General features: G+C 45.4%; 1 protein-coding gene across 5 annotated transcripts in view; it reads right to left on the bottom strand.

The window, feature by feature from the left end:
• Nucleotides 1-26,778, bottom strand: part of LOC122528924 (Down syndrome cell adhesion molecule-like protein Dscam2) — a 59,681-nt gene extending 32,903 nt beyond the window's left edge. For 3 of the 5 annotated variants that reach the window (XM_043654565.1, XM_043654567.1, XM_043654568.1), the window contains exons 1-5: nt 26,487-26,778; nt 24,901-25,011; nt 24,561-24,722; nt 11,126-11,554; nt 1,795-1,914 (exon numbers count right to left, since the gene is read on the bottom strand). In XM_043654565.1, coding sequence (XP_043510500.1) covers nt 1,795-1,914; nt 11,126-11,554; nt 24,561-24,722; nt 24,901-25,011; nt 26,487-26,742 — 1,078 coding nt within the window. In that variant the 5' untranslated portion in view covers nt 26,743-26,778. Of the gene's footprint in view, nt 1-1,794; nt 1,915-11,125; nt 11,555-17,630; nt 18,045-24,378; nt 24,469-24,560; nt 24,723-24,900; nt 25,012-26,486 lie in introns of those variants that run through there. The other 2 variants (XM_043654566.1, XM_043654569.1) reach the window with 2 other exon arrangements.
• Between the last annotated feature and the right edge of the window lie 1,012 nt (nt 26,779-27,790).

The following is a 27,790-nucleotide window of genomic DNA, read 5'->3' as shown; positions in this document are numbered from 1 at the left end:
ATTTTCTCTTCTTCAAAACTTTCATTCCGACAGATGCGTGTCATTAGGATTAAAATTCAAAAAGCGCGACTGACCGCCAAGTGCGCTTTATATGCAGATTAAAATTCACCGTTACGATCGAGACGTACCTTTATATCGCGCGAACTCTTTATAGTACACAAAACACGAGTCCGCTTTGACGCACTATCGGCAGAAAATTACTCCACGTCGGATCATAATCTTGCGTGATTGATCATAATCTTCTTTTTGGTCTGATTACGAAACAAAGCTTCGCTGTTTTTCGTTGATACAATTTCGAATATCTGCTACTGGCGTGGTTCGTGAGAGGCGATCCCGCTGTTAATTAGTTAAATGAGATCGTTTACGCGAGACCGATCAATCGAGAATAAAACGTAAAGCTCCGTTTGTTGGCGAATGAAATTTTTTCGCAAAAGGTCACGTTAGCGTCAACGAGTTACCTGGCGCATAAGGATCGACCGAGTTTCCCCGCAAAGGAAAATGAGCTGTCAAAAGGCAAGCATCAAATTCCGCTTATTAAGTGGCATCAAGCTGTTACAGCAGCTTGTCCGCATACTCGAAGCGCAATTTATGCGTCATGAGTTTCTTTACGGCAAAGAAGCCCTTCATAGTGGAGCACGCCGTCATAAGTCAGCCAGCGGAAGCAACGAAAAACATGAAAGGAAAATGTGAGGATAGACGAGCTCTAATCAGAAAATGCCACTTCGTCTCGGAAACTTTCTCTTCTACGCTCTTTCCTCATTTACGGCACGACTGGATAATTATTTCAACTTTCTAAAAAGGTAATTATCTGTCTTTATTCGAAAGGTTTTCCGAGAAGAGGAAAACACGTACGTATACACGAGAAGATTGACAGAAAAATGTGAAAAAGAAATGGTGAATGATTTCTTACAGCGAGTGGATGAACGTCTGGTTAGACAGTGGCACTTTGTCTCGAAAACTTTCTCTTCTCTATTGTTCTTTCATTCACGATACGATCGGATAGTTATTTTAACTTTGAAACGAAAAATAACCATCTCTTTGTCCTAAAAGAGAAATTATTTCAAAAAGAGAAGAGTATGCGTGAGAAGATTAGCAAAAAATACGAGAACAAAGATGAATGATTTCTTACGGCGAGTGATTGAATTTCAAGTGATAAAGATATACGGATGGTCCGACTGCTTGAGATTAAAGTGCAAAGGAATGCATTAATACTGAAGGTTTGGTGCTGACACGACTGTGAACGTGTTCCGAGAATATCCGCATAGTTTGCCCGCAGCGAGTGTAAGAAATTGTAAAATAAAGAAGAAGGAAACGCACGGACGTTGGATCGGACGTCGTGTATATTACGTACAGAGGTGTTTGGCGTCTGAATTGAATTCCGAATTCCGTGTGTACAACGTCAAAATTTTTTACCTCCTCTTTGCAACAGAATTTTTTATAATTTCGTAATTCTCACGAAACTGTACCGATATTTAAAAAAGAGAAATAACCAAAAGTACTCGAGAGTAAGCGAAAATAGTACTGTTCCCTCCCTCGAAGGCTTGGAAATGTAATTCTTGATAAATCACGGGAAAGGGACAAAGTAAATTTCGAAGGAAGATCGAAGGTAAGGGGCCGGATAAGACAGATAAAGGTACGAAAACAGCCGGGCAAGGTGACTAATCGCATCATCGTTCAAGATCGATGCCAGACATACGTCAGCCCCGATGGTTTTCAGTAAGACAGAGAACAGTTTTTTCGTACGTGAGCTTTCGCTGGGCCACCATCGGGTTTTCAAGTCGAGTCGTGACTTACCGATCGATTGCTTCCAAGTCACCGTCGGAATGGGGAATCCTTCAGCCTGACAGGCAATGGAGACGCCGTGACCTACAACGGCGTTCTGGTCGATAGGTTCCACCGTCCACCGCGGCGGCACTAAAAATACGATCCAATTGGCTTAAAATCTTCCGGATCGCCAGTTCCTCACGGACCAGCGTTTCGTCGTCGCCCGTTCTCTCGGCGAGATCCTCGCCGATCGACGCTTCTGCCTTCGTCCGACGGTTCCTTTGGAGGGGGCGTTTCGAATCGTCGCGTCAATTACACCGATGCTGGCCGTCAATTGACCTGACGTCCTCCCTCCGTTACCCTTTAACCTCTTATCTCTATGCCGACAATGCCTCGTTTCGACGGACCGTACGGTCGCACGTATCTAACCTGGCACGTGGCTGACATACACAGCTCGTTTGAAAGACTCGAGGCAACCGAGACAGAGCCGTTTCATCCAGTTTTCAGCAGCGTTTTGTCTTTCTTGTCACCCTACGCCGCGCGGAGTTTGGGACACGGCATGCGGGAAATCTATCGAAATGTACAGTAATTCTGATAAAATGTCAAACATTTCGAGACTATGAGACAAAACCTGATTGAAAGTACAGGATATCGAACAACCAAAACTAACGACAGTTCTTTTTACGGATTGTCTACGGTCAAGGGTCGATAAAAATGACTACTGTTCTATTTGGTTCGATACAGCTCTGTCTCTTTGAAAATTCTATTACTAATTTCGACACGCGACAGGGAACACGTGCCATCAAGTTCAATCAGCGCGTCTCCCGTTAGTTGAACGTGAAAAATGATACTTTGTTCGACTAATTAGCCATTGTTCTCCGGCCGCCCCCTGTCCTCCGTTGGAACGATCGGACGACGACGGTTTTTCTTTTCTTTTTTTTCTTTCTCGTCGACGAGGATCACCGATCCCCAGGCGTTTCTCTCTATCTACTAGGTTTGTCTTTTTGCTGTCGCGTGTTGCTGTTTTGTTACCGCGTATAATATACTCGTGTGTCGTGAAACGCATGCATCTCCAACGGGTTTCGATGTTACTGCATACTTACGCATCGCTACGAAATGTGTGAACAACAACGTGTGACAACAAAACCGGTGGTGTCTGTGTTTTAGACTACTTGAATTGACGATGTCGTATTCAGAGGGGTAAAAATGTTTACTCATTCGTTGTCTCAATCGGAGGAAATACTAATTTACCAAGGAATAATTTCGAGCAGTGATTTAAAGAACAGAGTAGGCGGAACGAAAACGAGAAACGAAAAACAGACTTTATCGAACGGAATGAAAAAAAAAAAAGGAAAGAGAAGAAAGAATCAAACAAAAGAGAATCGTGCATTTGTGTCGTGTAACTTGCTCGTGACAATAAAAATTTCAAATGAAAACGTGCTCGTTTCGGAGAAACTTATCTGCATAAAGTGATAGGCGAGAAGTGCGTCCGATAAAAGGGGAGAGCGAACAGAAAGAAAACTGTAAAAGTGCCTTAAAGAAAGAAACTGATCGTTTCGTGGGAACTAAACGGGAAAACGAGCATTCGCTGGGATAATTACACCGGGGGAGGGAAAAAGTATACCGTGGTCGGGAAGGTGAAGTGTTTCATGCAAGAATTTCGTTCGTATTCGAAAAATATAAAAAACACGGCAGGCATCATTCCAAGTAAAAAAGTATGTGAATATATAATGTAATAATAGAAGGTATCTTAAAGAACAACGTACGAACAACGCAAACGGTACCTATCTCAAAAGAACGTTACTTATGATCAGTATATACGAAGAAAAAGACACGCAGAAAAACTTTCGAGGCACACAGTAAATAATGTAAACGTTACTCTCAACATTCTTCCCATCGTCATTCCAAGTTGCTCGTATATATGTATATAGAGATAAAATATAAAGGTAGGCGAAAAATATCGTACGAGAAAACGTACTGAACCAGTAAACGTTAACTACGCGAACGCATGCTTTTACATCCGTCACAGACATTTTGTTGCATTACACGAGCACAATATAAGTAATATCTCTCGGTACACGAAACCGCTACAAAAAAGAGAAGGAAACAAAATAACAAAACAAAAACAAAAAAGAACGAAGGAAAAAATCAGAGAAAGAGAACAACAAAGTACGAAAGAACAACGGTATGTAGAAAATGAAATGATACTCTAACTAATGAACACGCGTGAAACGAGAACAGAAAGTTGTAACAGTGAGACAGAAAGAAACAGAAGAAAGAACACAGTGATTGGTTCGCAATTAGTAAAAAAAAAAAAAAAAAGAAGAGGAAGAAGACGAGAAAAAAAAACAAAAACGGCCGAACAGCGAAAAGTGTTCTAATTCTAATTAGAAATCAGCACGCTCAACTTTAGAGATCTACAGATCGAACTCGTTACAAATGCTGATGATTCGTGAGGATGTACAGTAATAGTAACGATGAAACAACGAGAAAAGAAAGTATAATAACAACAATCAAGTTCTCATTTACTTTTTTCTTTCAGCATCTTTCGTCCTTCTTATCTCTAGCAATTTTTGTCCGCTTTCTTTCTTTTTTCCATTCTCTTTTTTTTTTCTTTTCTTTCCTGCTTTTTTTTTTCTTTCTTTTCTTTCTTTCCTTACCGACTCGTCGTCGACGGATTAACTTGGCGTTGCTTTAACCGCCGCTCGGGTGAGACGTGCTCTTCCGGAAAAATTTGCACGAAAGAAAGAAATTCGTGTGTCGTCGAATTTGTTCCCGTTGCGGTTAACCGGCTTGTCAATTGGCATGCATTAAAAACGAAGGAGAGAGAGAGAGAGAGAGAGAGAGAGAAAGAGAGAGATATAGAAAAAAAGAAGGTAAATCGTACGACGTAAGCCTGCGTCCCTAGAAGTATATTCGTTCTTTTCTTTCTTTCTTTCTTTTTTTTTTTCTCATATATTCTGTGCTGCGTGAGGGAAAAATCCTGGATCTGCTGCCTTGTGTGCTATCGCCTATCGTGTCGTATATATTTTATATATATATATATTTTTTTTCTGTCCTCCTCTAAAAAAAAAAAAAAAAGAAAAAAACACCCTCTTTGCACGCAAGTGCTATCGCCTCGGAGAGGATTGGAGTACCGGTGTTGCGTCAGCGTTACGTGGCACCGTGACGTTATGCAAAATCGAGTCGATTTTAGCGAACGAAGGAAAACGCCTCGATGGGAACACGCTTCCGGCTGGACACTTCGTCCCCCCTCCCTCCCCCTCCCCCTCGTCGACGTCGACTCCCCATGCGAAATCACTATGCAGCTAACAGCTATGTGGACCTCCTGGCATTTCGAGGAAATAGTCTTCCACGAACCCAGTAACCTCGATTTCGGATACCTGGTATCGAATCTTGCACAGACACGGATAGCTGGAATAATTGAAATCACTCGGTTCAGCCGGAACGATATTTCATATCTTTGGACCGCTTCAAACCCCTTGACAATGATCTCCTTTCGGCAACATTTCGTAATTGTTTGAACGTCAATTGTCCCAATTTGAAACCTTGTTTCATTTTCCTATCAACTTTCAGAACAAACATCCGGCATTATGTCACGAGACAAACACCTCGTACATCTTAGTTATCGATTAGTTATCGACAACTATTTGTGCAAGTGGTACCAAAACACGGTCGGTAAAGTAACATTCTAATGTCCGAAGAAATCGGTGAAATATCACTTTCGCGTGCGTCGGAGATACCGTCGTGCTCGTTACTTGCTTTCCACACTGCCAACAGAGAAATTGGAAATACGCCAACGACAAGGGACGCGGATTGATCGCTGGGCAAACAGAAAATTGTCGCGTCGCGCACGATCGTAAACCTGTTGCGTAAACAGCGAGTGCCAGCGAAGCAAGATGTTGCCGGCTGATGAACTTAAATGTATGTACGTTTCGCTGTCTCGGTTCCGCGAGCGCGCGAGTCGAACGTAAACCAGAATCTCGTGGCCGTGCCATTTTCCAGGGCTGCGAACCCGCGAATAACCCCGGGGAAATTCGTTTCGTATTCCGGCCACGTATTGTCAGCCGAAACGTGAAACTTTGAATCGAAACCGCTCGACGAGACTACGGGGACGAGCTCGACACTTAATTACTCGCGGATGCGACTGCGGCGCGCTACGAAAAGGGCTGAACAGATTTCGCCGAACGATAAAGAGCCATCAGATCGTTGCCATATCGTTGGTAAATACCGTGAGAAATGGAGTTTTTCGTTGTCACCCGCTCCAATGGAGAGAACGAGCGATATAAATAATCATTGTTTCACGAGATTCAATTCGAGAAACTGCAGAATCGATTCGACTTAATTGGTTGAAACGGGCGTTGTTCGATGATTCGTTATTTGTTTTCGAACGGGAGAGGGGAAAAAAAAAAAAACAAATTGCTCGTTGATCTGCCCTCCGGCACGAAACCTGCTGGTCGATTATACGATTTAACCTCGTGAGGAAGGTAACGATGTAAAAATCTTTGAGAGGTAATACCACTGGTAAGTAGACGAACTTCCCCTACAAAAACAGAGAAGATATTGATGTAAGATGGAGCCCGACATATACCGGCTGGAAATTCTACTTCAAAAGAGAACGAGATCAAAGTTGGTTAACGGACAAAGAACCGTGAAATTGGCGGTCGACAATCACGGAAATGGGAGGAATGGAATTTACAGAGGAATATAATTTACTGTGCATTTTAGTATAATTCAGTTGGAGGCAACTTACCGAAGACCTGGAAGTCTGGCAACAAGCTCGCAACTTTAAATTACTCGCGGATCCTTGGCTTCTCACGTTCCTCGAGGGATGGGGAACGAGGGGCGGAGGGGAGGATCGTTTGTACATCCTGCAGGATGCGCTCTCAGCCGGAATGGCTTTCGAATGACGAGCGGGCGCGCGTCGTTTTATGCGCATTAGGACACGTGTATCCGATAACGGGGCTAACGCGAGCGTTTATCTGTACACGTCGTCGTTTCCGTTTCAGTCGCTCCTCCGTCAGACGTTATTCGTATCCGGATTGTATCGTCCCCTGCTTCCAGAACGCCGCGAACGCCAGATACATTACCATAGTCTACCGCCCATGAACATGTTTGGATACTTTGAAATTACTGCTCGCCATAGAGTGGTTTGGAATTACGGATCGAAAAAGTCGGGGAACTATTGAACAAGATTCTGTTTTAAACGCGAATCGTACAACTTTCTCGACAACAGGTTCCGGTAAATAAACGTTCTTGCAAGTCAACGTTTGAAGAAGACTAGAGCTTGTAAAGAGAATAAAAATAAAATTTTTTTCTGTTGGAGAACAGAACAATTTTGTTTGTCAATTTTAACAAAGTTCTCGATATTATTCTCAATATTACTCGAATGTAAAAATAGATTTTTTTATTAAATGTTTCAAAATAACTCGTTTCTATGGAACTTTTATTATATCATACAGGCTCTAAAATACTTTTATAGAGCACTGTTCAAAAGTGTCTCTATAAAAGTCTTTCTATAAAACTTTCATAAAAACAGATTTTTCTTTTTACGAGAGTTAAATAAGTTCGAATTCTTTTTTACAAAATCAAAAGAACTCGTTGACTCCCAGCACTTGTAGAAACTTCAATTTATTCCTTTTCTGATGTCGAGCTGTAAATCAAATTACACCTGGTGCTCAAATACACTTGTACTTGTACAGTGTGCTCTGTTGTACCAGATAAAGAGTAGCGCTATAATATCCCGGGAAACAAACGCGGAAAGTCAGGTGTTCCTTATCGGAATCTTCCTCAGCAGATTGTTCGTCGCGACGAGCATTGTTGCTTTTATCATTCCCAAGGTTTTGCTGATCGGCGAGAATCGAGTACTCCATTTTCCGCACGATTGCCTCTTGTTTCCAGCAGCGGCGGTTCTACGAGCCCCTTAAATTCGCCTGACGCGAAAATTCCCATCGGCGAACGAGTTTCGCGAGTTCTATCGATCCGCTATTTTATCCTGGCCGATTTCACCTAAGTCACGAATCCTTTCGCTGTGAAATCCTCCGCTTGCGCCGGTTCTAAATCGTTCGGCGATCGTTCTCGAGGGTGCTCGTATATAGTGTGCGCAAGTAGATTCTAACGTCTGGATGGTCTTAATCGATCGCGCGGCAACTAATTTAAAGTATACGAGGAACTTTATCCTCCATCGATTCTGCTCTATATACGCTCGATTTCTAACGTTCGGCAAAGTAATTAATTTTTATCTTTCTACTAGCCGTCCGGACATTTTAATAAATAAACAAGCGTGAGATCTAAATTTGAAATTGTAGCATTAAAAGCTACTTTCAAAAAGTCTATGCCACCTTGTTAAATAGTTCCAAACTTCGAAGCGATAGTATGCCATTAAATTCCCTGTATTCTACCTGTGTAATTTATCATCCTTTGTTTTACGAGACTTTCCATCCACGGTGGCTGCAGCAGTTCGCAGTACCACCAAAATGGTGTGAAAACTGATTTCGAAGATTCCTCTTTACGAAAGCGAACAATCACCCAAAGTCTCGTCGATCGGTCACAATCCATATCTGCGCGAAACGCGTATAAAATTTCCCAGGAAATCACAGCGTGTACCTGGAAAAATTTGTTTCGCAACTAATGAGCCGTCTGTTCCGAGGTATCGTGCCCGCGCGGTGCGGCGCGACGTGTCGTATTTTCGAGATTAGGTTGAAACGGACAGGATCCGTGAAAATAGTTCGTTAACGGGACAAAACAGCCGAGGGTGTTATTTCACGGCTGGCTGGGGGAAGGTCGCGTGCACGCGACGCGTCGAAAAAACGATATCGAAATCACGAGGGACTAGCGCGCGTATCACTGGCCCGCATCGATTCGCCGGCTATAACACGGCTAACTCGAATTTACGGGTAGTTTTTACGGTGTGTTTCGCCCGCGGACACCGGCCGCCTCTTAGTGAATATGAATGGCGCACGAAAGCACATTACATCGTGCGGCAACGCGCCTCTCTTGATGCTCTTGACACCTCGCGTGTCCCTTAAAATATCAAAATCACCATGTGCAAATCATCCTCGTTTCTTCCGTCTCGTCACGAGCCTGCGATTTCAAAAGTGGGAGAGTCCCGTTGCACCAACCCGGTTTAAACGGAATTATTGCAGTTTACGTACGAATATAAATATACCTATAGGTTAGAAAGCGAAGGAAAGGCGAGAAAATTTTATAGTGACAATATAGTGACCATTTTGTTCAGTTATCTTCTGTCATCTTTCAAGCAACTTCTTGTTTTTTTTTTTTTTTTTCGACAAAGAAAAGTTCCAAGAGCGATTTGATAGTCGGTTGGTAAATCAATTCAGTTTGAAGGCTTCTTCATCGTACATATCAGATAATTTTTCATGAGCTTGCATGTTTTTTAATACATATAATAAAATGTGACAAAAATGTTCCTTTTTGATATTGAAATCAAACAGAGAATTGTTTAACCGGATCGTGCATTTTCCTTTTCTAATGCAAGCTCAGTTTAAAGAATGAATTTGTGGTTTAGAACGAAGTTACTTTTTAAGACATATATACAACAAAGTTAATTACTTTCAAGATAAATATATATATGTCCATCTATTAGAAAGAAATGCAATTACTAGTCGGCCAACCCAATAATACACTTACATGACAGTAATTTCGCACGAGACACCGTAGCCAGCGAAATGAAAATTCCTGCACGCGGTCCTAATTTGACGGCCAGGCACTTAAATAAATCTCTATTTAAGTCCCTGGTTTCTTCGCTCGCATCCATAAAAGCACAGCATTTGCATAAATATCCGTGTGGCTGCTAACGAGTTTTATCGCCTTCGGAAGAATTCATTTCGACTAACGAAGATTAACACCGCCATCGTTCCATCGTTTCCTCTCGTGTATCGCGTTGCTACACCCGCTATTTATCGGCACGTTGACTCTATACGAGAGAAAATTCGCAGCTGTCGTAAACGGAAGAACAATGCCAGCAGAAGCAACAAACCGAGAGCCGGTTCGTACGAGGGAAAGTAGAAAGTGACCTAGACGTGGATCGTTGGCGACTTTCGAAATCGTCGAACGGGGACGCGGACAGAGAAAGAGAGAAAGAGAGAGAGAACTTCTTGAAAATTTGCATTATTGCGCCCTCCTCCTCCTCCTCTGGAAACTTGAAACTAATTTGCCTGGGCCGCATCCTCGCGAGAGGATCCCCGATGCAACTACCAGGGAACTTCTGCCCTGAGAAAACTGTAATGTCGTTCGGGGGTGGAACATCGGCCGGGGTGAAGCTGGCTCGAGGACGGAAAGGAGGAAACGAGAATAAGACTACGAGGGGAAACGTGCTCGCGTTGAAAAAAAAAGGAAAACAGAAAAAAAGAAAATAGACGCGCTCGAGACGAGACAATCGACTACTCGGTACACGCCCGAGTGCGAGTCTACTGGAGAACGGGCACGGTAGAGGCGATTGGTGCCGGGAGAAATGTAATTGCGGGGCAACCATCGGTGTCCTTGGAAGGAACAACAGCCATCTGCCCTCCGGATCTTTCGCTATTTTCTTCCGAGGGAATATTCCGGCAGTAGAGAGCGGAGAGACTTCTTACCGGGGATATACTCGGGAAAACTGGGAGAGAAGAATCCTCCCGTGCAAACCAGCGTCGCACGTTCGCCCAGATATTCTATTTTCACGCGAAATGTTGGAAGAAACAGGAACTCTCGGCTAGAACACGCAGTCGGTGTACAAACTCCACCGGCGTGGAGTAACTAGTTTTGGATATTGCATCGATAATTCAAGCGGAGGATCGAACTTCGAAATGCATCCATTGACGAAGACAAATGTGTCCTTTCTCACGTTGGAATATATTCGTCCGTGCAACGATATATCTTCCCGGACTATGATACGCCGGACAGTTTTTCCATAAATTTTCGCCGGCGATTTTTCAAAGGAGTAGAAAGTCCTCCGTATTTAATCTGCACGCGGCGTGGCTCCACAGAGCTCGGCAACGGAAGAATTGCGCAAATAATTCGAAAAAATGGTGGGGGAAGAAACCGCGGAGGAAGCGTCATCGAAGGCAACGAGAACACGACACCGAAATCGATTCTGTCGAAACACACCGTACTCCAATCCTTCGTCATGGCTGTTTGGTTTTCTGTTACGTAATATGTATATACACGCGTGTATATGTACATATATACATATATACATACATAAATGAACGCATATACATATATATATGTATATACACACACACGAGAAGAGAAAGACAGTCAGAGACAAGTATTATATATCTGTCTGGCACACGGTTTATGTACACAGGTTCTTACAGCTACCATATGTCGATTTTTGTTCTTGCTCGTTTGAGACACCAACCAGCAACGGAGAGGCTGGTCGAGTATTCGGCCAGGCCAGCGACGTTGCTGATCTGGCACGTGTAGTTCCCGCTGTGCTTAGCGCTGACGTTATTTATCGTCAGGATGCTGGAAAACGGCGGATAGTCGCTTATCTGTATGTTGTTGCCCGTCTCGACGACGGCCGCGTTGGATCCGCCCGAAGACGACGATGACGACGACGACGACGACGACGACGACGACGAGGACGACGACGATGACGATGACGACGACGACGACGCCAGTGACGACGCCGACGCACCGTCACCCGATCTGACCTGAATCGGTTTGTCGTCCATCAACCACGTGATGTTGAACGGCTGGTCACCCTGGCTCGTGGTACACATTAGCTGTGTCCTCATCCCCTCCGTCACACCGTTCTCGAAATAAAACGGCGAGATCCGCGGTGGAACTATAAACGTGACGTGTGATAATAGTATGTACCTGCATGCCGGCATTTAAACCACTTTCTCCTATACGCGCATCTCCACGTGAGAGATGACGCTCTCGTCTTCGTTTCCTATCTTTTACTTTTTTTTTTTCACTTTCCTTTCTTTCTTTTTTTTCTTTTCTTTTTTTTTTTTTCGTTGGTGGAAAAAGGTTAGTTAAAGGGGGTGGTTGGAAGATGAGAGGAAGCGTCAGATAGTCAAACGTACGCGCCATGGGAAGAAGAACACACGAGTGTCGTTAGGCGACGAGACTTCTGCGTGTGTACACGTACGCACACGCGTGTATTGTCGGGGTAGAAACGGTAGCGAGGCGAAGATCTCGGCTGCGCTGAGATATTACGAAAGAGAGTCGCGTTGCGAGAGAGTGACGCAGCCGTGGCCGAGGTAATTACATCGAAAATCATGAAACTCCGCGCGGTGGTGACTTCGAAAGGCGAGCACCCGTTGAAACGGGATTAATAGCGCCGGATCTACGCGTCGAAAACAACGGCGAGTTAATAAATCTTCCTCCCGAACGTCTGAAATTAACATTAAAATACAACTGGCGGATACAAACTGCTCCGAGTTTAATCCGTTCCCCGGGCCAAGCGGACGGACCCGTAATTAATGTTCCTCTCGGTGGCAACGACAATTCAAAAACGATCTGCAAAAAGAAGCCGGGTGCTCGCGCGACTCTCCGCGTAATACTCCGTATAATACACTCCATTTGCTCCTGCAATTTCCAGGATCTCGCTTCGCTTTTTTCCACCCCGCCCTCCCCCCTTTTCCCCCCCTCCTGCCCCGCTGTGATCGAAATCTCGTCGCGAAACGAGGCGCGGAGGAGGTCACGAAGTAGGAAATTTCGTGATCACGAATTGTTTGATCGAATCCGCATCGATTCGCCGGCCAGGTGCAACGGTTCATATCGTGCGGCCGCTCTATTTCGTTGTCTGACCAAACACTGGATCTATATCACTAGGCGCCAGGGTGAACGAAATTTTCGTGCTGGTTTCGTGGCGCGTTTGTACAAGAACCGGCGGCGGTGCTTGATAACTGCGATAACTTGGAGTTTCTGCTACGTGTTTCCAGCTACGTGACCTCCGGAACGTGGACACTGGACAGGTGCAACGTTAAACCGGCCTGAGTCCGTGAAAAATGGCGGCACGGCCGTAAATATATTCGGTCAGAGGCGCTCGCGCGCTACCGCGTGCCCCGTGGCCCGGAAAATGAACATTTATGAGCCGGGGAGTAGCTGCTAATGTCGGCCAATGTGTCTTCGGCGAGACTCTCGGCGAAAGTAAGGCGAAACCAGACGCGACTGTCCAGTGCACGGTGTATGTTTTTCGTTAACGAACCGGGTTTTTCTTTTTTTTTATCTGCGGTTCGCTCGTTGTTCCCTTCCCGTGGAGCGTCTTTTCGCGTTCGATTTCGTTCGATTCGCAGGTCGACGCGAGAGGTGCTCGATCGGGACAGTTCGTCGTGATCGTTTGGCTTTCTTTTCTCATTCGATTTGATTGAACGATGAGTTTACTTACCAGCAACTATAATAGGACGCCGAGCAGTCAATTATCGGAACGAGCGTGGAAAACTAAGTAGAACGAAGAAAGCACGAGAGACCTCGTTGAAAAACCCCCATTCTCAGTAGAAATGGAACTCGAAGGAGTTTCATTGCAAAATTCGTCCATTCTCATGCTTGGTCGATCGGTCGATGCTTTGTCTTGTTTAATTTCTATCGAAGTTTCACATCGAGTAAAATGATTTGTTATGTCGTTTAAACGGCGTGCATGCACGTTCCATTTGAATGAAAATGGTCTTTTCACAAGACGCACAAAGGCCTTCACAGGCGAGTGCAGCTGAATTTGAAGATTTTCGATCGCGCGTTTCATTTCTTCGAACAAACGTTCACTGACAATACATCGAACGCGTAATAACACGTTTCGAATCGGTTTCATGCATCGGCGCCGGTTGACGAGATCTCTCGCGCCGATTTCGCCCAAATACGATTTATACTACTACAGTCTCAATATAGCTTGAATGATGATAATGATGATAATGATGACAGTACACAAAATCATAGAGAATATCTCGAGCGAAAACATAGCATAGTTTTCATAAAAAAGATACTGTTCTACTGGACAGTGACAGTGATATATAATATATATATAATATAACTCGGTCAGAATCGGTCAAATACGTGGCTGATATACACGATAATACAACACAAATATCGAGAGAGAGCAACAAATGTGGACGGTTCATTCGAAAAAAACGGGACAAAAGAGCACGACTCTAGCTAGAGGCGAAATATCGTGTGTTCGAGGTGTCGTTGTACAACGATCTAACGTAAAAGAGTACCATAGGATATCGATATACATATAATAATAATAATAATAATAATAGTAATAATAATAATAATATACATACATACATACAATGATGCTCGTTTAAATTCCAACGAATTGTCGTTCACGTTATAATCCTACAATCGTAGAAACAGATTTCGTTTCAGAGATATTCTCATATCCTCTCACCGACGAGGGAAATGAGACAGCGACAGCGATTTAAAAAAAAGCGATACGTCGTCAGTCGCAATATGACGTATCGTAATTAAAGCTCCTCCAACGTTTAATTTCACGTCATTCTTGATTTTCGTTTTCCTACCCGAACACGAATTTCCCCTGATTTCGGCCGGCACTTTCGCGGAGCATTCGGCTCACCGCCGCTGTATCCGTTCGCCATATTTATCAATAGGATTAGATTACAGGGAACTCGAGAGACGCTAATAATGAAGAACGATGGAACTGGGTCGGCCTGTTCGCGAGAGATCTATCGGAATCGAAACGGGCATCACCGTTATGCATGTGTATAAAGCACAATATACTCAATCAGTGCTCAATCGTGATTACCACTCGGTTATGTTAATACTGAACGATGCAGTACAGGCGCGTAAGCGCGCCCGCGCGAAAGATTAAAAGTCAGCACGGCGCCGGTAACTTTTTTACGTAGAAGCGGTCTCGTTGGCTGTGACATCGAGCCCGATCCCGCGGCCGCCGAGCGCAAAATTAAACGAAAAATCCTAATCTGACGCCGGATTCCCGTTTAATTTCGCGGCAGCCAATTCGAAACCAGTCCGAACACGAGTTTCTCCGCGAGCGTGTCCCGGAGAGAAGACAGGAGAAACAGACAGACAGACAGACAGACAGAGAGTTGGAGAAACCGAGCGATAGCGGAGAGTTGGGAGGAGGGAGAGCAGCGACAAAGTTTGTGTCTCTGTGTGCGCGTATGGTGTACAGAAGTCTGTACGTACGTACGTATGTATGTATGTATGTATTTATGTGTGTATGTATGTACGTCTGTATGTATGTATTTATGTGTGTATGTATGTACGTCTGTATGTATGCATTTATGTGTGTATGTATGTACGTCTGTATGTATGTATTTATGTGTGTATGTATGTACGTCTGTATGTATGCATTTATGTGTGTATGTATGTACGTCTGTATGTATGTATTTATGTGTGTATGTATGTACGTCTGTATGTATGCATTTATGTGTGTATGCACGTATTTATGTATGCACGTATGTATGTATGTATGTATGTATGTATGTACGTATGTATGTATGTATGTATGCTCGTGTACAGGCGTGTACGCAAGAGTTTTGGAGCAACGAGTCGAAACTCGCCCCCGAAGCAGATTTTCAACGAGCGCTTCGATGTCACAGATCACAATTGTACGATCTACGAGGCATATACCTTCAAGTCGACTGACTCAGCCCGATTATTACACACTATAGAAGAGAGGAAGCAAACCGTTCGTGAACGAACATTACGTGAAACACTGGCAAGATCTGTTAACTGTACATATACAATATATGGGTTTCAACATACGTATAAATATATGTGTACTATATATATACGTATCAAGAGTGTCTGTAGGATAAATATACATATATATATATATATATATATATATATATATATGTGTATGTATATATTTACGTATATATCACATCCGAAAAAAAGCGTGCAATTGGACGTGCAAGAGAGAAACAGCGTGCAGGGGAGTCAATAGTCAACAGAGAAAGAGAGAGAGACAGAGAGAGAAAGAGAGAGAGACAGAAAGAGAGAGAGACAGTGTGTGTATGTGTAAAAAGACAGAGAAAAGGATTCAAAATCGTGGGAAGTAGTATAAGAAATCGAAAATTCGCGGCACGTTCTACCGGTGCGAACACGGGCGCTCTACTACGTTCCTTTCCTAGACCGACAACGCGACGGCCAACGAATCATCTCTCACCGTCTCGATTTTCACCCGGCCTTGCGCTACTTCTAATCTAAATTGAAATCTAATAATCCGCGACGAGACGGAGCGTGGCACGTTTCGCCACGCTCGATATCCTCCCTGCGATATTCCTTCGTCGGGGCCTGTTCTTCAGCTAACCGTTACGAAGGGAGAAACGGAAAAGAGAAGGAGGAAAGGAAAGGAGAGAGAGAGAGAGAGAGAGAGAGAGAGACAGACAGAAAGAAGGAAATGAAAGGAATGGAGAGGAATAGAATCGTTGCGAATCGATAGGCGAAAAATCGCACCGAGAGACGGTGGAGCATGGAGAACGTTGGAACGCTGGTGGAAATCCGCCAGTTGGTCGCCGGTCGAACGTGCCGTTGGACGTGCACTTTGGACTAGCATCATAGCAGAAACATAGTCGCGTCGAATGACGTCGGACAGCCTCTCTGTTACAATCTTCCGGGGCTCCGAGATCATCCTCGACGATCGTCAGTGTACATGGTGCTTAAGAAACTCGACTCGCGAACGACGACAGAGGTGTGATCCCGACAGAGGAGAAAATCGATTTAATTGAAAATGAAAATTAAATATATATCGTACGTAATAAACTGATCGATGTCGAATTTATTTCTTTTTTTTTTTTTTTTTTTTTTTTTTTTGTTTGTTTCAAGCGTCGATCGATTCTTTCGAGTGGTTCGAGTTAACGCGAGAGCCGGATCGAAAATTCGTCTTTTTGCAACAGAAAATTGATCACGCCGTGATGCCGCAGTTTCGAGAGCCCGCTGATTGATCGATCATACCCGACCCACCAGTTAGAACGACCGCGTTGCGTTGTTTCCTTACCGACCGATCAATCAGTTACTTTTCCAGCGCGAGCACATAATCCGCCGACCTGGAAAATTGCCAGTCTGTCTTTATTACGTTCCGTGAGTCGCGAGCCGCGATCCCAGCAGCAACTGCTTCGCTCTGTTGCTTTAAATCGATCCGTGGAGGAACCGGTACGCTTCGCGTGTCACTCTCGTCACTCGACGTTCATACGGGACGTTCGCTGAGCATCGACGAGAACTATGCATATCCAAACTTAAGCTTTCGTTCATACACCAGACTTTCTTCAAGTTTCAGACTTTACTGAAGAGATCGTTTTTCGAATAAAACTATGGTTACAGCGGTTATTCCAGGAAACTGTCGTTCTAACGAATACGCCAAGATAATCAGACGTACAGTAAAATTTCGTTTATATGAACCTCTTAATTAAGATAACTGTAAAAATCAATTCTTTTTATTATCTACCCGATTTTTCCATTAGATCCAACCGGCAACCAGTTTATTCAAATCTGAATAAAATTTGGCTCAAACGAACGCTGTTCACACAAACGGAAGTTCCACTGCGCGTAAAGCATGCATTCCGATCTTCAAACGTTACATTCATCGAAACGACAAAAATCTATCCGCCGTAACCACATTCTTACGTAGAACAAAATCGCGTTTGACAAACGTCCGCCGCGAATTGTCTCGTCCACGCCAGTTACTGGAACGTCACCCGCAGTGACAATTGCTCGCGCGTAACAGATGCCTACCGATCTCGCGACGTATCGATGCATGCAAACACGTCGAGATCGATGCGATGCAGCAGCAATCGTCTGACGAACGCCGCGGTCGGGAAACGCGGGCGAAAGAGTCAAAGGAAACGAACGAACGAAAGGAGAAAAGCGTGGACCACCTCTGCCGTGGGTAGCGAGAGCGTGAACGAACAAGTACACCAACGGTGTGCGTTTACCGTTGACGTGAAGGAGTGCAGAATGAGCGACGGTGGCAGCGCCATTGGCCACGCGACAGGTGTACGTGCCATTGTGCGCGGGTGCGATCGTGCTAATGCTCAGGGCGCTGGTAAAAGCGTCATATTGCCGGACGGTAATGGCCTTTCTCGGCGATTGTTCGGCCTGCCCCAAGTCGACCTTGGGGCCCCGCTTGGTCCCCTTAATCGGGTCTCCAGCACCGGCCGGGGCCTGAACGCGGCTATGGCCGGACGACGGGGTGTCCTGCGACGTCCTGATCGTCTCTATTGGGACGTTATCTTTCAGCCACGTGAACGTCAGTGGCAGATCGCCAGTCACGACTACGCACTGTACGCTAGTACGGTGCCCTACGTTTAAATCGCGAGCAAAACTGAAAGGCGTGATTTTAGGTGGCACTGAAAGAACAATACAAAGACAAAGGTGGCATTCCAGTCAAAAGCGGTTCGAGAGAAAAAGAAAAAAAAAAAAAAAAGAATGCTATAGAGAAAATTGCACATTTTTTTCTTTTTTTTTTTTTTCTTCTTTGTTTTCGGAGGAAACGTGGCGGGTGACAACGGGGAGGGGGGAGGGGTTTGGCGGACAGAGAAGAGAGATTTTCACGGGACAGAAGATGTATGAGCGCACACGAACGGATATAGGTCTTCCATTCTCCTCCTCTCGGTTGAAATTTTGCTATATCCGGCAAATTTTCCTTCGTTCGATCATGATTCGATTTCGTCGAAATATCGAATCGAAACAATTCGCGACCGTGTTCCTTGATCGACGAGGATTGAATGGATTTTTCGAAAAGACCTCGAGAGGTCACGTTTCCTCGAATCTTTTTCAAATCCTGATGGATATGGCTGGTTTTCATCCGGGAAGAGCAGAATTTGTCCATCGAAGTACGACAGATGGAGAATTCCACAACATCATTAATCGAGACAGAAAGCTCGTCACTTTAGGACGCTTGGTAGGAACGATCGAAAACACGACGTATCCCACGGCGATACACGTCGAAGATACATGTGTCTGGTGCATAATGAAAGCGGGGTCAAAAGCCGCTCGTGCTGCGCCTGCTTGTAATTACGCCGGCGTTAATTAAATTTCCATGGCCGTTTTCTGGGCCGTGGCGCATCGCTAAATTAAGTCCTTAAAACAATGGCTTTGAGGCAGCCGCAAGAACGTAATCTTCGAGCCGGATGAGGCGAAACTTTTATTAAAAAGTTTTCAATCGTCGTTCAAGCGTCCTAACGCGCGACATATAGAGGGAATATATGTATATATATCGTTTGACGTTGCGATTGTCTATATAGAAACAGACAGCTTTGAAAAAGATAGATACACGCACGTTGCGAGCCTCACTTGCAAGCACCTTTGCGAGTTTTTTTCTTCGCGAACAGCGACGAGAAAGACGAACGATCGAATTTACCGGCAATCTTCATCGTCTGACCCGGCGGCATTTTAATTCCCGACTTTCCGCCAACTTTTTCATCCTAGCGTTGCGATTTAATCCAATATCGGCAAGGGTAACTTGTTTAATTGGATGAAGCGAGCGTTGCAGTTATTTTTTGCGCCGAAACCCAACTGGCGGAACCGGCTCGTTCTATCGGTTACGCAACACGCGTTTAATCCCCTCAATTAAGAATTAAGAATTAACTGCCAATCACTGCGCCGTTATTTCTCTCTGGAAACATTCGTTCACCTATATCCGCCGAAGGAGAACAAAAAAAAAAAAAAAAAAAAAAAAAAAGAAAAAGAAAAAGAAATTGTCGAAAAAAGCACCGTGTGCACAGTGGCTCGCGAAAATATTTGAACCGTTGTGTATCGCCTGTGTTTCGCTCGCTTGTTTTTCAAATTTTTCCAATATTATCGCCGAATATAATCGAATGTGTTTCGTTGCTAATAAAATTTCGAAATGTTTCAATATACGTTTGTATTACAAGTGTTTCGATACTTTCGCGAGTGTTCGCCGTGCAACAAAAATGCGAAACACGCCGAGCTAGAGATATACGTACGTTCTGCTCGCTCTTTAAATACGTTGTTTTCGTTAAATCGCGCCACTTAATCCGTGAAAATCGCGCGATCGAAGAATTAAAAGCTCTTAAACGCCCCGTGCACGAGCTTGATTGTATCTCTTGTACACGAGTCTGTGTACACGGACGATTTTTACGTTGCCCTCCCCTTTTACGACTGACCAGCGGCCACGGTTCCTTTCAATATCGCGAAACACACTGGGCTAGAGGCTGCGATAATTGCAACGCGTTCCTTCCCTGCGAAACAGTTCGACGAATAAACCGGCGTTAGCAAAAACAAGCGCGGTAATTGATATTTAATCGTGGCCGGCGCGCCGTAAAATTTTTCGCCGATCGGTTTTCACTTTTCCATCCCCACTCGCTCGCTCCACCCACCACTCCCGGTTACGAGTGGCACGAGAATTTTCGCGAAAAATTCGCCCTCGCCGCCGCGTGGATCCTATTAATGAACTCGCTTCTCCCCACACCCGATCGAACGATCCCCGCTTTTCTTTCTCTTTTTTTTTTTCCCCCGTTTGCGAAGATCGCCCCACCCCGCAGTTGGTCACGCGTCGAATATCTCCGCCGACAAGGTTTCGCAATTAATTCGCGGCTCGCGAGGCAACCGAGTACCCGATCGCGTCGATAAACGCTACTTTCGCCGTTGGCGTTGAAAACGCGCGAAATTTTCACAAAACGGAATACAATCGATCGATTACAGGCACTCCGGTTGATTGCTTTCGAATCGAGGCGTAACTCGCCGCGCAGCGTTTGTAAGCAGCGTTTCACGCTCTTACGAACCGTGCCGAGCGTGCTTTCGTTGTTACGTTCACCTCTTTGGTCTCGATTATGAAAATTGCCCGGTGAAATTCAGCTCGTTGACTGACACACGTACACGCGTAGGGACACATTGCGCGCACATTATCGCGTTTCGTTTATCGGAGTTGCGTGCTTGCCTGGTGAAGTGCACATCGCGCGAAAGAAACGGCGACAGAGTCACGTTAATAGAATATCGATGCTTCGACAACAGCATATTTATGTACAAGTAGCACGTGCACACGTTCCTCGGATACACGGAGCGCTCGTGGTTGAAATCGCGCCACTCGCCGCGATGACTTCGAGATTTTACATACGAACAAGATCGTTACGAAAATTTCGTATTTGAAAATGAGTCAAACGCTAAATTTAATTTCTATTATACTAAAATTCTTCCTAAAAAAAGAAAAAAAGAAAAGAAAAAGATCCAACTTGGACGGTGATGCGTCCGAATACCGTAATAATTCAATTCTCACTATAATAATAAAAAAAGGAAAAAGAATCCAACATCTTTTCTTCAAATTTCAAAATCAACCGCGAGCACGTTGCTAAACTAACGTTGAGGTTTTCCGCTAGAATATGTTCGAGCGAGCAAAGTTTATGAGAGACACGATTTTATATTCGGAAATCGATAGATAAGGGCAAATGTTTCATAAGTCACGAGAGCTACCATAATACGGAGCGTAAAACGCGAGTATCGGTGATACAGCCGGGGCGACGCGGAGTCGATATTAAGCCGGTCAGCGATATTTTTCGCAGCGTTATCTCGGTGGCAAACGAAACGAACGAACGAACGAACGAGCGAACGTTCGTTGGTGGGAGGTGAACTCCTTACAGCTGGCACGCCGTTCTCCCGGGGTTTGATGCACGACACGATTAAGCGGAGGCGAGGCAGAGATCGAGTCTCCCTCCCTGCCTCGCGAGGGAGGAAGCGCCTCGTGTATCCGGCAGAGCGCTCACGTACACGCACGTAGAGCCGGCCCCCGTACCCCTTTCCCGATGGTACGTGGCATCGGCGCGCTATGAATTTTTATGTACAAAAGTACACGTACGTATAATATAATATACAGAGCAGTTAGGCGAGCGCGTGCAAGGACAGATGCTTGAGCGATGCAGTGAAGTGCTGTGCTCTTGGTGCGTGGGTTCGTTCGCGGAGTGTTGTCAAACGCACGGATATCCGTTGACGCACATAGAGAAGATAGATGAAGAGATAGAGATAGAGATAGAGATAGAGAGAGAGAGAGAGAGAGAGAGAGATATGAAGATACAGCGACTCACGAAAGTGTTGGAACGTATCGCGCGTTACGAAAACTCAGCAAATACGATTACTCAGAAATGCGTACGGTTTAATGGACAGGAGGATTTACGTATTTTACATGGACGCTGGAATGTCGAATAAAATTCCAAGGATATATCGCGGGATACGTTCGTGAAAAATTCCTACGAGTGTTCGAAACACACTTTCGCGAATATTGTAGGTACATACGGTTAGAAAGAGAGAGACAGAGAGAGAGAGAGAGAAAGAGGCATAAAGATGGACGCATACACGCACACGTACACGCCCTAGCCACACACGTATATGTATATATACACACAGTTGCATCGCGTAATCTCTGTCGTACGATCTTCGTACGATAAGGAGCTATCTTAAGAAATATCCTGGTCGAGAAAACTTTCCCCCGATCGTCTGCACGTTCCAGAGAGTTCGCTGCATGTGCACCGTCGACCAGTCCCCTTGTGCTGTCGGACACAGGAGCATCCTACGCGCACATGCACACACACACACACACACACACACACACACACACACACGGTTAGCGTGTGTCATATCGTGTGCACAGAGAAAGAGAGAGACAGAGAGAGAGAGAAAGAGAGAGAGAGAGAGAGAATTGCCTTTGATTGTCTCCTTTGCTGTAGCCAACATGGTCATATAATGGTGGCGGTGCGGTGGAACGTAAGACGTACGAATTGGCCGGCCCCGCGTTTGTTAATCGGTTCAAACGCGATCGCGTACTGTCGCGTGTAAATAGCAGAACCACCAAGGGCAAATAACCGTACCCTCGGCGACTAGAAAATCGCCCAGCTAGCAGGCTTAATTAACTTGGACGCCGCGAGTAACTATCGATCCCGGTTCCCGGTTTCCGTAGCACTTCGGCGGAATCGCTTTCCCGTTTAATCGAATTCGATTCCCGTTCCGCGTCTTCTTTCCTTCTTCGTTTTTCCGCCGATTCCCCCCCCCCCCACCCCCCGTAAAGGGGGGGGAGGAGAAGGAGAGGTAGGTCCTTCCTAGAAAAGGGCTCGCGAGAGAACGCGAGGGGGAGGCGATTACCGATTCGCCTCTCGGAGGATCGCTCTTAAGTACTTTCTCAAAGTATACAAAATGGCGGACGGGTTTGAAAGGGCGCGATACGATTCCCGAGGCCGGGCCGCGCGATTAGGGGAGTCGCGCGAACGATGCTCCTTAACGCTCCACCGGAAACGCCAGAGCGATCCCCCCTGCCCCCCCTCCTCGACCGAGATCCTTTGAGGCAAGTTTACGGCGAGTTTCCCGAATTTTTTCCAACTTCCGTTGCACTCTGCCAGCAGGATACAGCTGAGCTTCCTGCTTCCCCCTCTCAGCATCTGTTGGCAACCGTCTATTAAACCGCGCGTCGAGCTTCGAGTGTTTACCCCGAATCGAATTTATCTCGATTTAGCGCGATCCCTACGCTTTCGTCGAGCGTTTCGCCCGTAGGGAACGAGTAAACGTATGTATATCGTCGAAATTTCGGAACGTCGCGGTTTCGCCGGCGCGACAACCGACAATGACACAGAGATGATAGAACACCGGTAAATTATTTCGACAGATAAAACCGGTTGCTCTTACCAGCCGCGTTGCTTACCGAAGCGTTCCCGCGAAAGTACACGCACACGCTTACGACAAACCCGGGGAAATTCGAGGCAACGGTTGCCTCGCGTTAACTAATCCCGGCCAGCGACGAACAATGGAGTACACGGAATTTGCTCCGTAAACCTAATACAGAAACATTTTGTGTGAAGGTAAATTTGGCGGCACGCATCAAACACGCCGGGCTGTTATGCATATACACGAATTGTAATTAATATGCGATTGCCGTCGGGACGGAAAATTGCGCACGGGATGACTGGAGGGCGGAGACCGTGTGAGAGGAGAGAATGTATCAAACAAAGGGATGATGTAACTTCAGGTGTGCGTCGCTGCTGCGATTATCCGTTGATAATCGTTCTTTGATATATCTCGAATGGTCACATACGGTCACCCGGTTGCGTGGAATACCGTTTACTTAACATTCCTTTGTTAATATCCCGACTAATATCCGTTTCAGAGACAGAACTTGACGAGAGCTACCTTTCGAGAGTAGCTTTTCGAGTCTCGATATTCGGGCACGTCGAAACTACGTTGCAACTACATGGGCTACGTTTCATTCGAGCGATAATTGATGGCGTTGAGTGAAAATTGATGCCGCGGATACGCACGAATTAAATGACTTTAAACTGCGCGTGTCTGTTCACTGTTGGAATTTCGCTTCGATTGAGTTTATGTAGTCCCCGAGCCGAAGTTTTTCTAAAAGTCTCTGCTTTTAAATGAAAATTAAAACGACCGGGGCGAGGTGTATGCGTAGATATACGCGCGCATTCCTTACCTCGCTTTAAATTCAGCGGAGCTGGTTTAATTCCAGTTACGATAAGGGATGAAAAATTAACGTAGCGCAGAGACGAAAACGAAAAGGAAAAAAAAAAAAATAATGTCAAGTCATTCGATCGAACTACACCAGACGTGTGTAATTCAAGTATTTGTGGGCAATGGTCTGCAATTACAAACGAAGATAGAAACGAGACAAACTGAAAAGAGGATAGACGGCGAGAAGAGGAAGATAAAAGTTAAAAGTTAGACGGTAGTTACATTAATATGTACTCCATCAAAAATTCCTGCAGAGCCGTAGAGAGATGGTAGGAATGAAAATGAATGGGCGTACCGCACGTGACCAGTAGAGCTTAGAGTACCGTGGCAAATTAAATCGTCCTGGCCTGTGAAGCCTGCAAAAGAGACCGGTATCGGAAAATATTTGCTTTCAGTTCACTCACCTAGAACGCGCACTTCGACTGATCGTTGAGAGGTGAAGTTATGCTTGTTCCTGGCGGTGCACGTGTACGTGCCTTGATCGGCGGCTCGTTGCACCGTATCGATGAACAGGCTGCCGTTCGCAACCCTCTGTCTCATGTTCGTGGGCAGCCTTACTCCGTCTGCTGCAACAACGTGACCGATCAACGATTTGCCTCGTCAATCACGATCGATCGAAACTCCAAATGAGTTCTCAAGCCGAGAACTCGCTTGAGAATTTAACGTCGATCGCTCGACACAATCTTTGAATGAAAGATACCGCGTACGCACAGTGACGAGATAGAGGGCCGTATTAATGCTCACCTTTCTCCCAAACGATCGATTCGATGGGGTAACCAGCGACCGGGCATTTGATGTGAAACTGTTTCCCAGCGACCGCCGAAACCGTCGACATGGGCCTGACATATGGCAAACCTGCGATTGACAAGCAAACATATATTTCGTTTGGGGCAATTCCCCCTCTGGCGCGACATCGATGCATCTCCATGTTTCCATCGAGTGTCACGAAATATGTATAAGACTTGCAATTTCAAATGTGTGCATACAGAGTGTATCCGCAAGCTGCGGCGACAAATTGAATAAATAAAGTTAAAATACGCATTTTAACGCACTCGACGTAACTACGCAGTTGATTGAAATACTTTTTTTTGACAAAAGTCAAATAACTTTGTGTTGTACAAGAGTGCGCGATTTAATATATATATTTCATAATACAGAGTATCTGCGAGGTACGGCGATAAATAGAAAAATCAAGATACCGTTTAATATATCCGACACAGTGAAATATGTCATTTGCATAGTTTATTTGCACAGAATAATTAGACACGTGTAAATAGTTAGCTTGACTGAACTTCTTTCCCAACTCGAATAACTCTGTATGTGTAAGACTTGCAATTTAAAATATATTTCATAATCACCGAGTGTTTGCGAGGTACTATAAATAGAAACGATAAAACCAAAATACCGTTTAACATCCGACGTAATATAATGAAATAGCATTATTTGCACGGAATAATCAGACACGTGCAAATATATAATTATATGTACCCCGATTGAAATGCTCCTCCAACTCAAATAACTGTATCTTAACTTTGTAACAATTTGAAATAAAATAACCTCCCTCTCATAGTCTCTCGCCTTTCTGCGAGACTGTTTCTCCACATCCGCAGAAAAATAACATTTTCGCGTGTAACCGGAATCCAGATCTCGTTCCCTTTATTCCATCGGCAGCAGAGGTCAGAGGTGAGCCTGCAATTGCGCAACGCCTGGCGGTCGCCATTAAACAAACGAACAACCGTTGAACTGTACACTGGGCCAACTATTCATCGTGTAATGCAAATACACCGCATCGTATCAGCTTCTCTGCGTCGCAGATTATTACGTAATTGAAAACTTGCATTCCCCCTTTTCGGCTCGCGGACCCGTGAGCCACCGTGGGATCGAACTCGCGAAGCTACCAGCTCGCTCGGATACAAGGGGATCTTGCGATTCTTCGCGGAACGAAGTACAAGGTTTTCATCTTCGTCCGACAAGCGGAACGCGATTCGCAGCCGGCATAAATCCACTGATAAAACAAAAGCTGCGAGGCGGTTTTTAATTAACAGAAACCACCCCTCCAGAAGGCTTGCTGGTTAATGACAAAGGATCCCATCGAGCCCACCGATATTCCTGGCCGATCGATTCACGTGGAACGGGAACGGGAGAGCGAGAACGGGAGAAAGAGAATTAAAGTGAGAAAGAGGGAAAGAGGGAACGTAATATTCCCCGGGGTTTCCAGTCAATTTCAATCGACACCGGCCAGCGATTCTTCTCCTTAACAGTCTTTACTCCCTCCCCCGTTCTCCTTCTCGCTCTCCGGGCTCTTACCTCCCCGTACGGGCAGTACTCACCGTAAATATTGAGCCTGGCCGAGTGGCTGGCCTCGCCAGCGCGGCTACTCGCGATGCACTCGTACTCGCCCCCGTCTTCGGACTTCACCGACGAGATGTTCACGTGCGATATTACGTCCCCGTACACGGTCACGTACTGGCCAATCAGGAGTCTGTCGTTTTGCGGAAGCGGAAATCCATCCAGCAGCCAGGAAATTTGCGGCGTGGGATTACCCGCGGCGCTGCATTTCAGAGAAACCGATGGACCGGTCTGCATTGTCTGTTCGATAAACCTGTAGACCAGCTGCGGCGCGATCTCTGTTAACAGACGTTATGCTCGGATTACACATACCTCGAAGCATCGGAATACCACCACCATCGTCCCACCCTTTCCCCATCTTTTCAACCCTGCTTTCTCTCTCTCTCTCTCTCTCTCTCTCTCTTTCTCTCTCTTTCCAACTGTAATCTGTCTGAACGATCGTCCTATCTCGTCCCCACCCTCGCGTTCCCGATCCAACCTGGATTCTCCTTCGCTAATTACCACCTACTTCTGCCCTCGCCGATACTACCACTCCGCTAATATCCGGCTATTTATTTACGAGGTAGACTCTCTCTCTCCCCTCGATCTTCCTTCCAACCGCGCGCTGTCGTGCCTAACTTTCGATCCTACTTGCTGGATTAAATTCGCACTGCAGTGTACAAGAGCGCCAAGGATGAACTGGAGACTCAGAGTGTCAGGAAATAATACCACGTAGGACTATTTTTGATTACTTTCGTCATCATCGAGATAAAAAGAGAAAAATTGCGATAAGGCAGAAGAGAAGAAAGATGGAAGCGTATCGAGGACGTGACCGGACGAGGTTGAAAATGAGCAAAAGAGCAAATTTTCGTCTCGATCTCGAGCGAATTTTTTGACTCGGCCACTCTGCCAAAACTGGGTCACTGTTATAGCCGCTGTGACGCGTCGCCGCGCCTCGAGAGCAACGGCCATTTCAGCTACAACGGAAAATATCCAATATCGAAACTGTCCGAATCGGTTAACCTCTGAAAGTTTCAAACGTCCGCGTCGCGGTTCGTCGAGCAAGCGTCAGATCGACGCGACAACGCCGAGCGGCTTTCTGACATCTGATCAGCTCGTTGAGTGGTGAGCTCTAATAAGCGGTTAGATCTCCCGCCGAATAATTGGGCCTGCAGATTAATGGAACGCCGTGGATGGATTAAGAACAGCGTGGCTTAACGAAGAAACATTGAAAGTAACCGCGGCGCGTTCGCCGGCATGCGTTCCAGTTGCAGAAGGGCTCTAAATGAACGTGCCGCCGCGCGTA

The sequence above is a fragment of the Frieseomelitta varia genome, unplaced genomic scaffold, assembly GCF_011392965.1.
Source record: "Frieseomelitta varia isolate USP_RPSP 00005682 unplaced genomic scaffold, Fvar_1.2 scaffold_269, whole genome shotgun sequence".
Classification (NCBI taxonomy): Eukaryota; Metazoa; Arthropoda; class Insecta; order Hymenoptera; family Apidae; genus Frieseomelitta; species Frieseomelitta varia.
The sequence above is the reverse complement of the archived record's forward strand: the minus strand, read 5'-3'. Positions and strand labels throughout refer to the sequence as shown.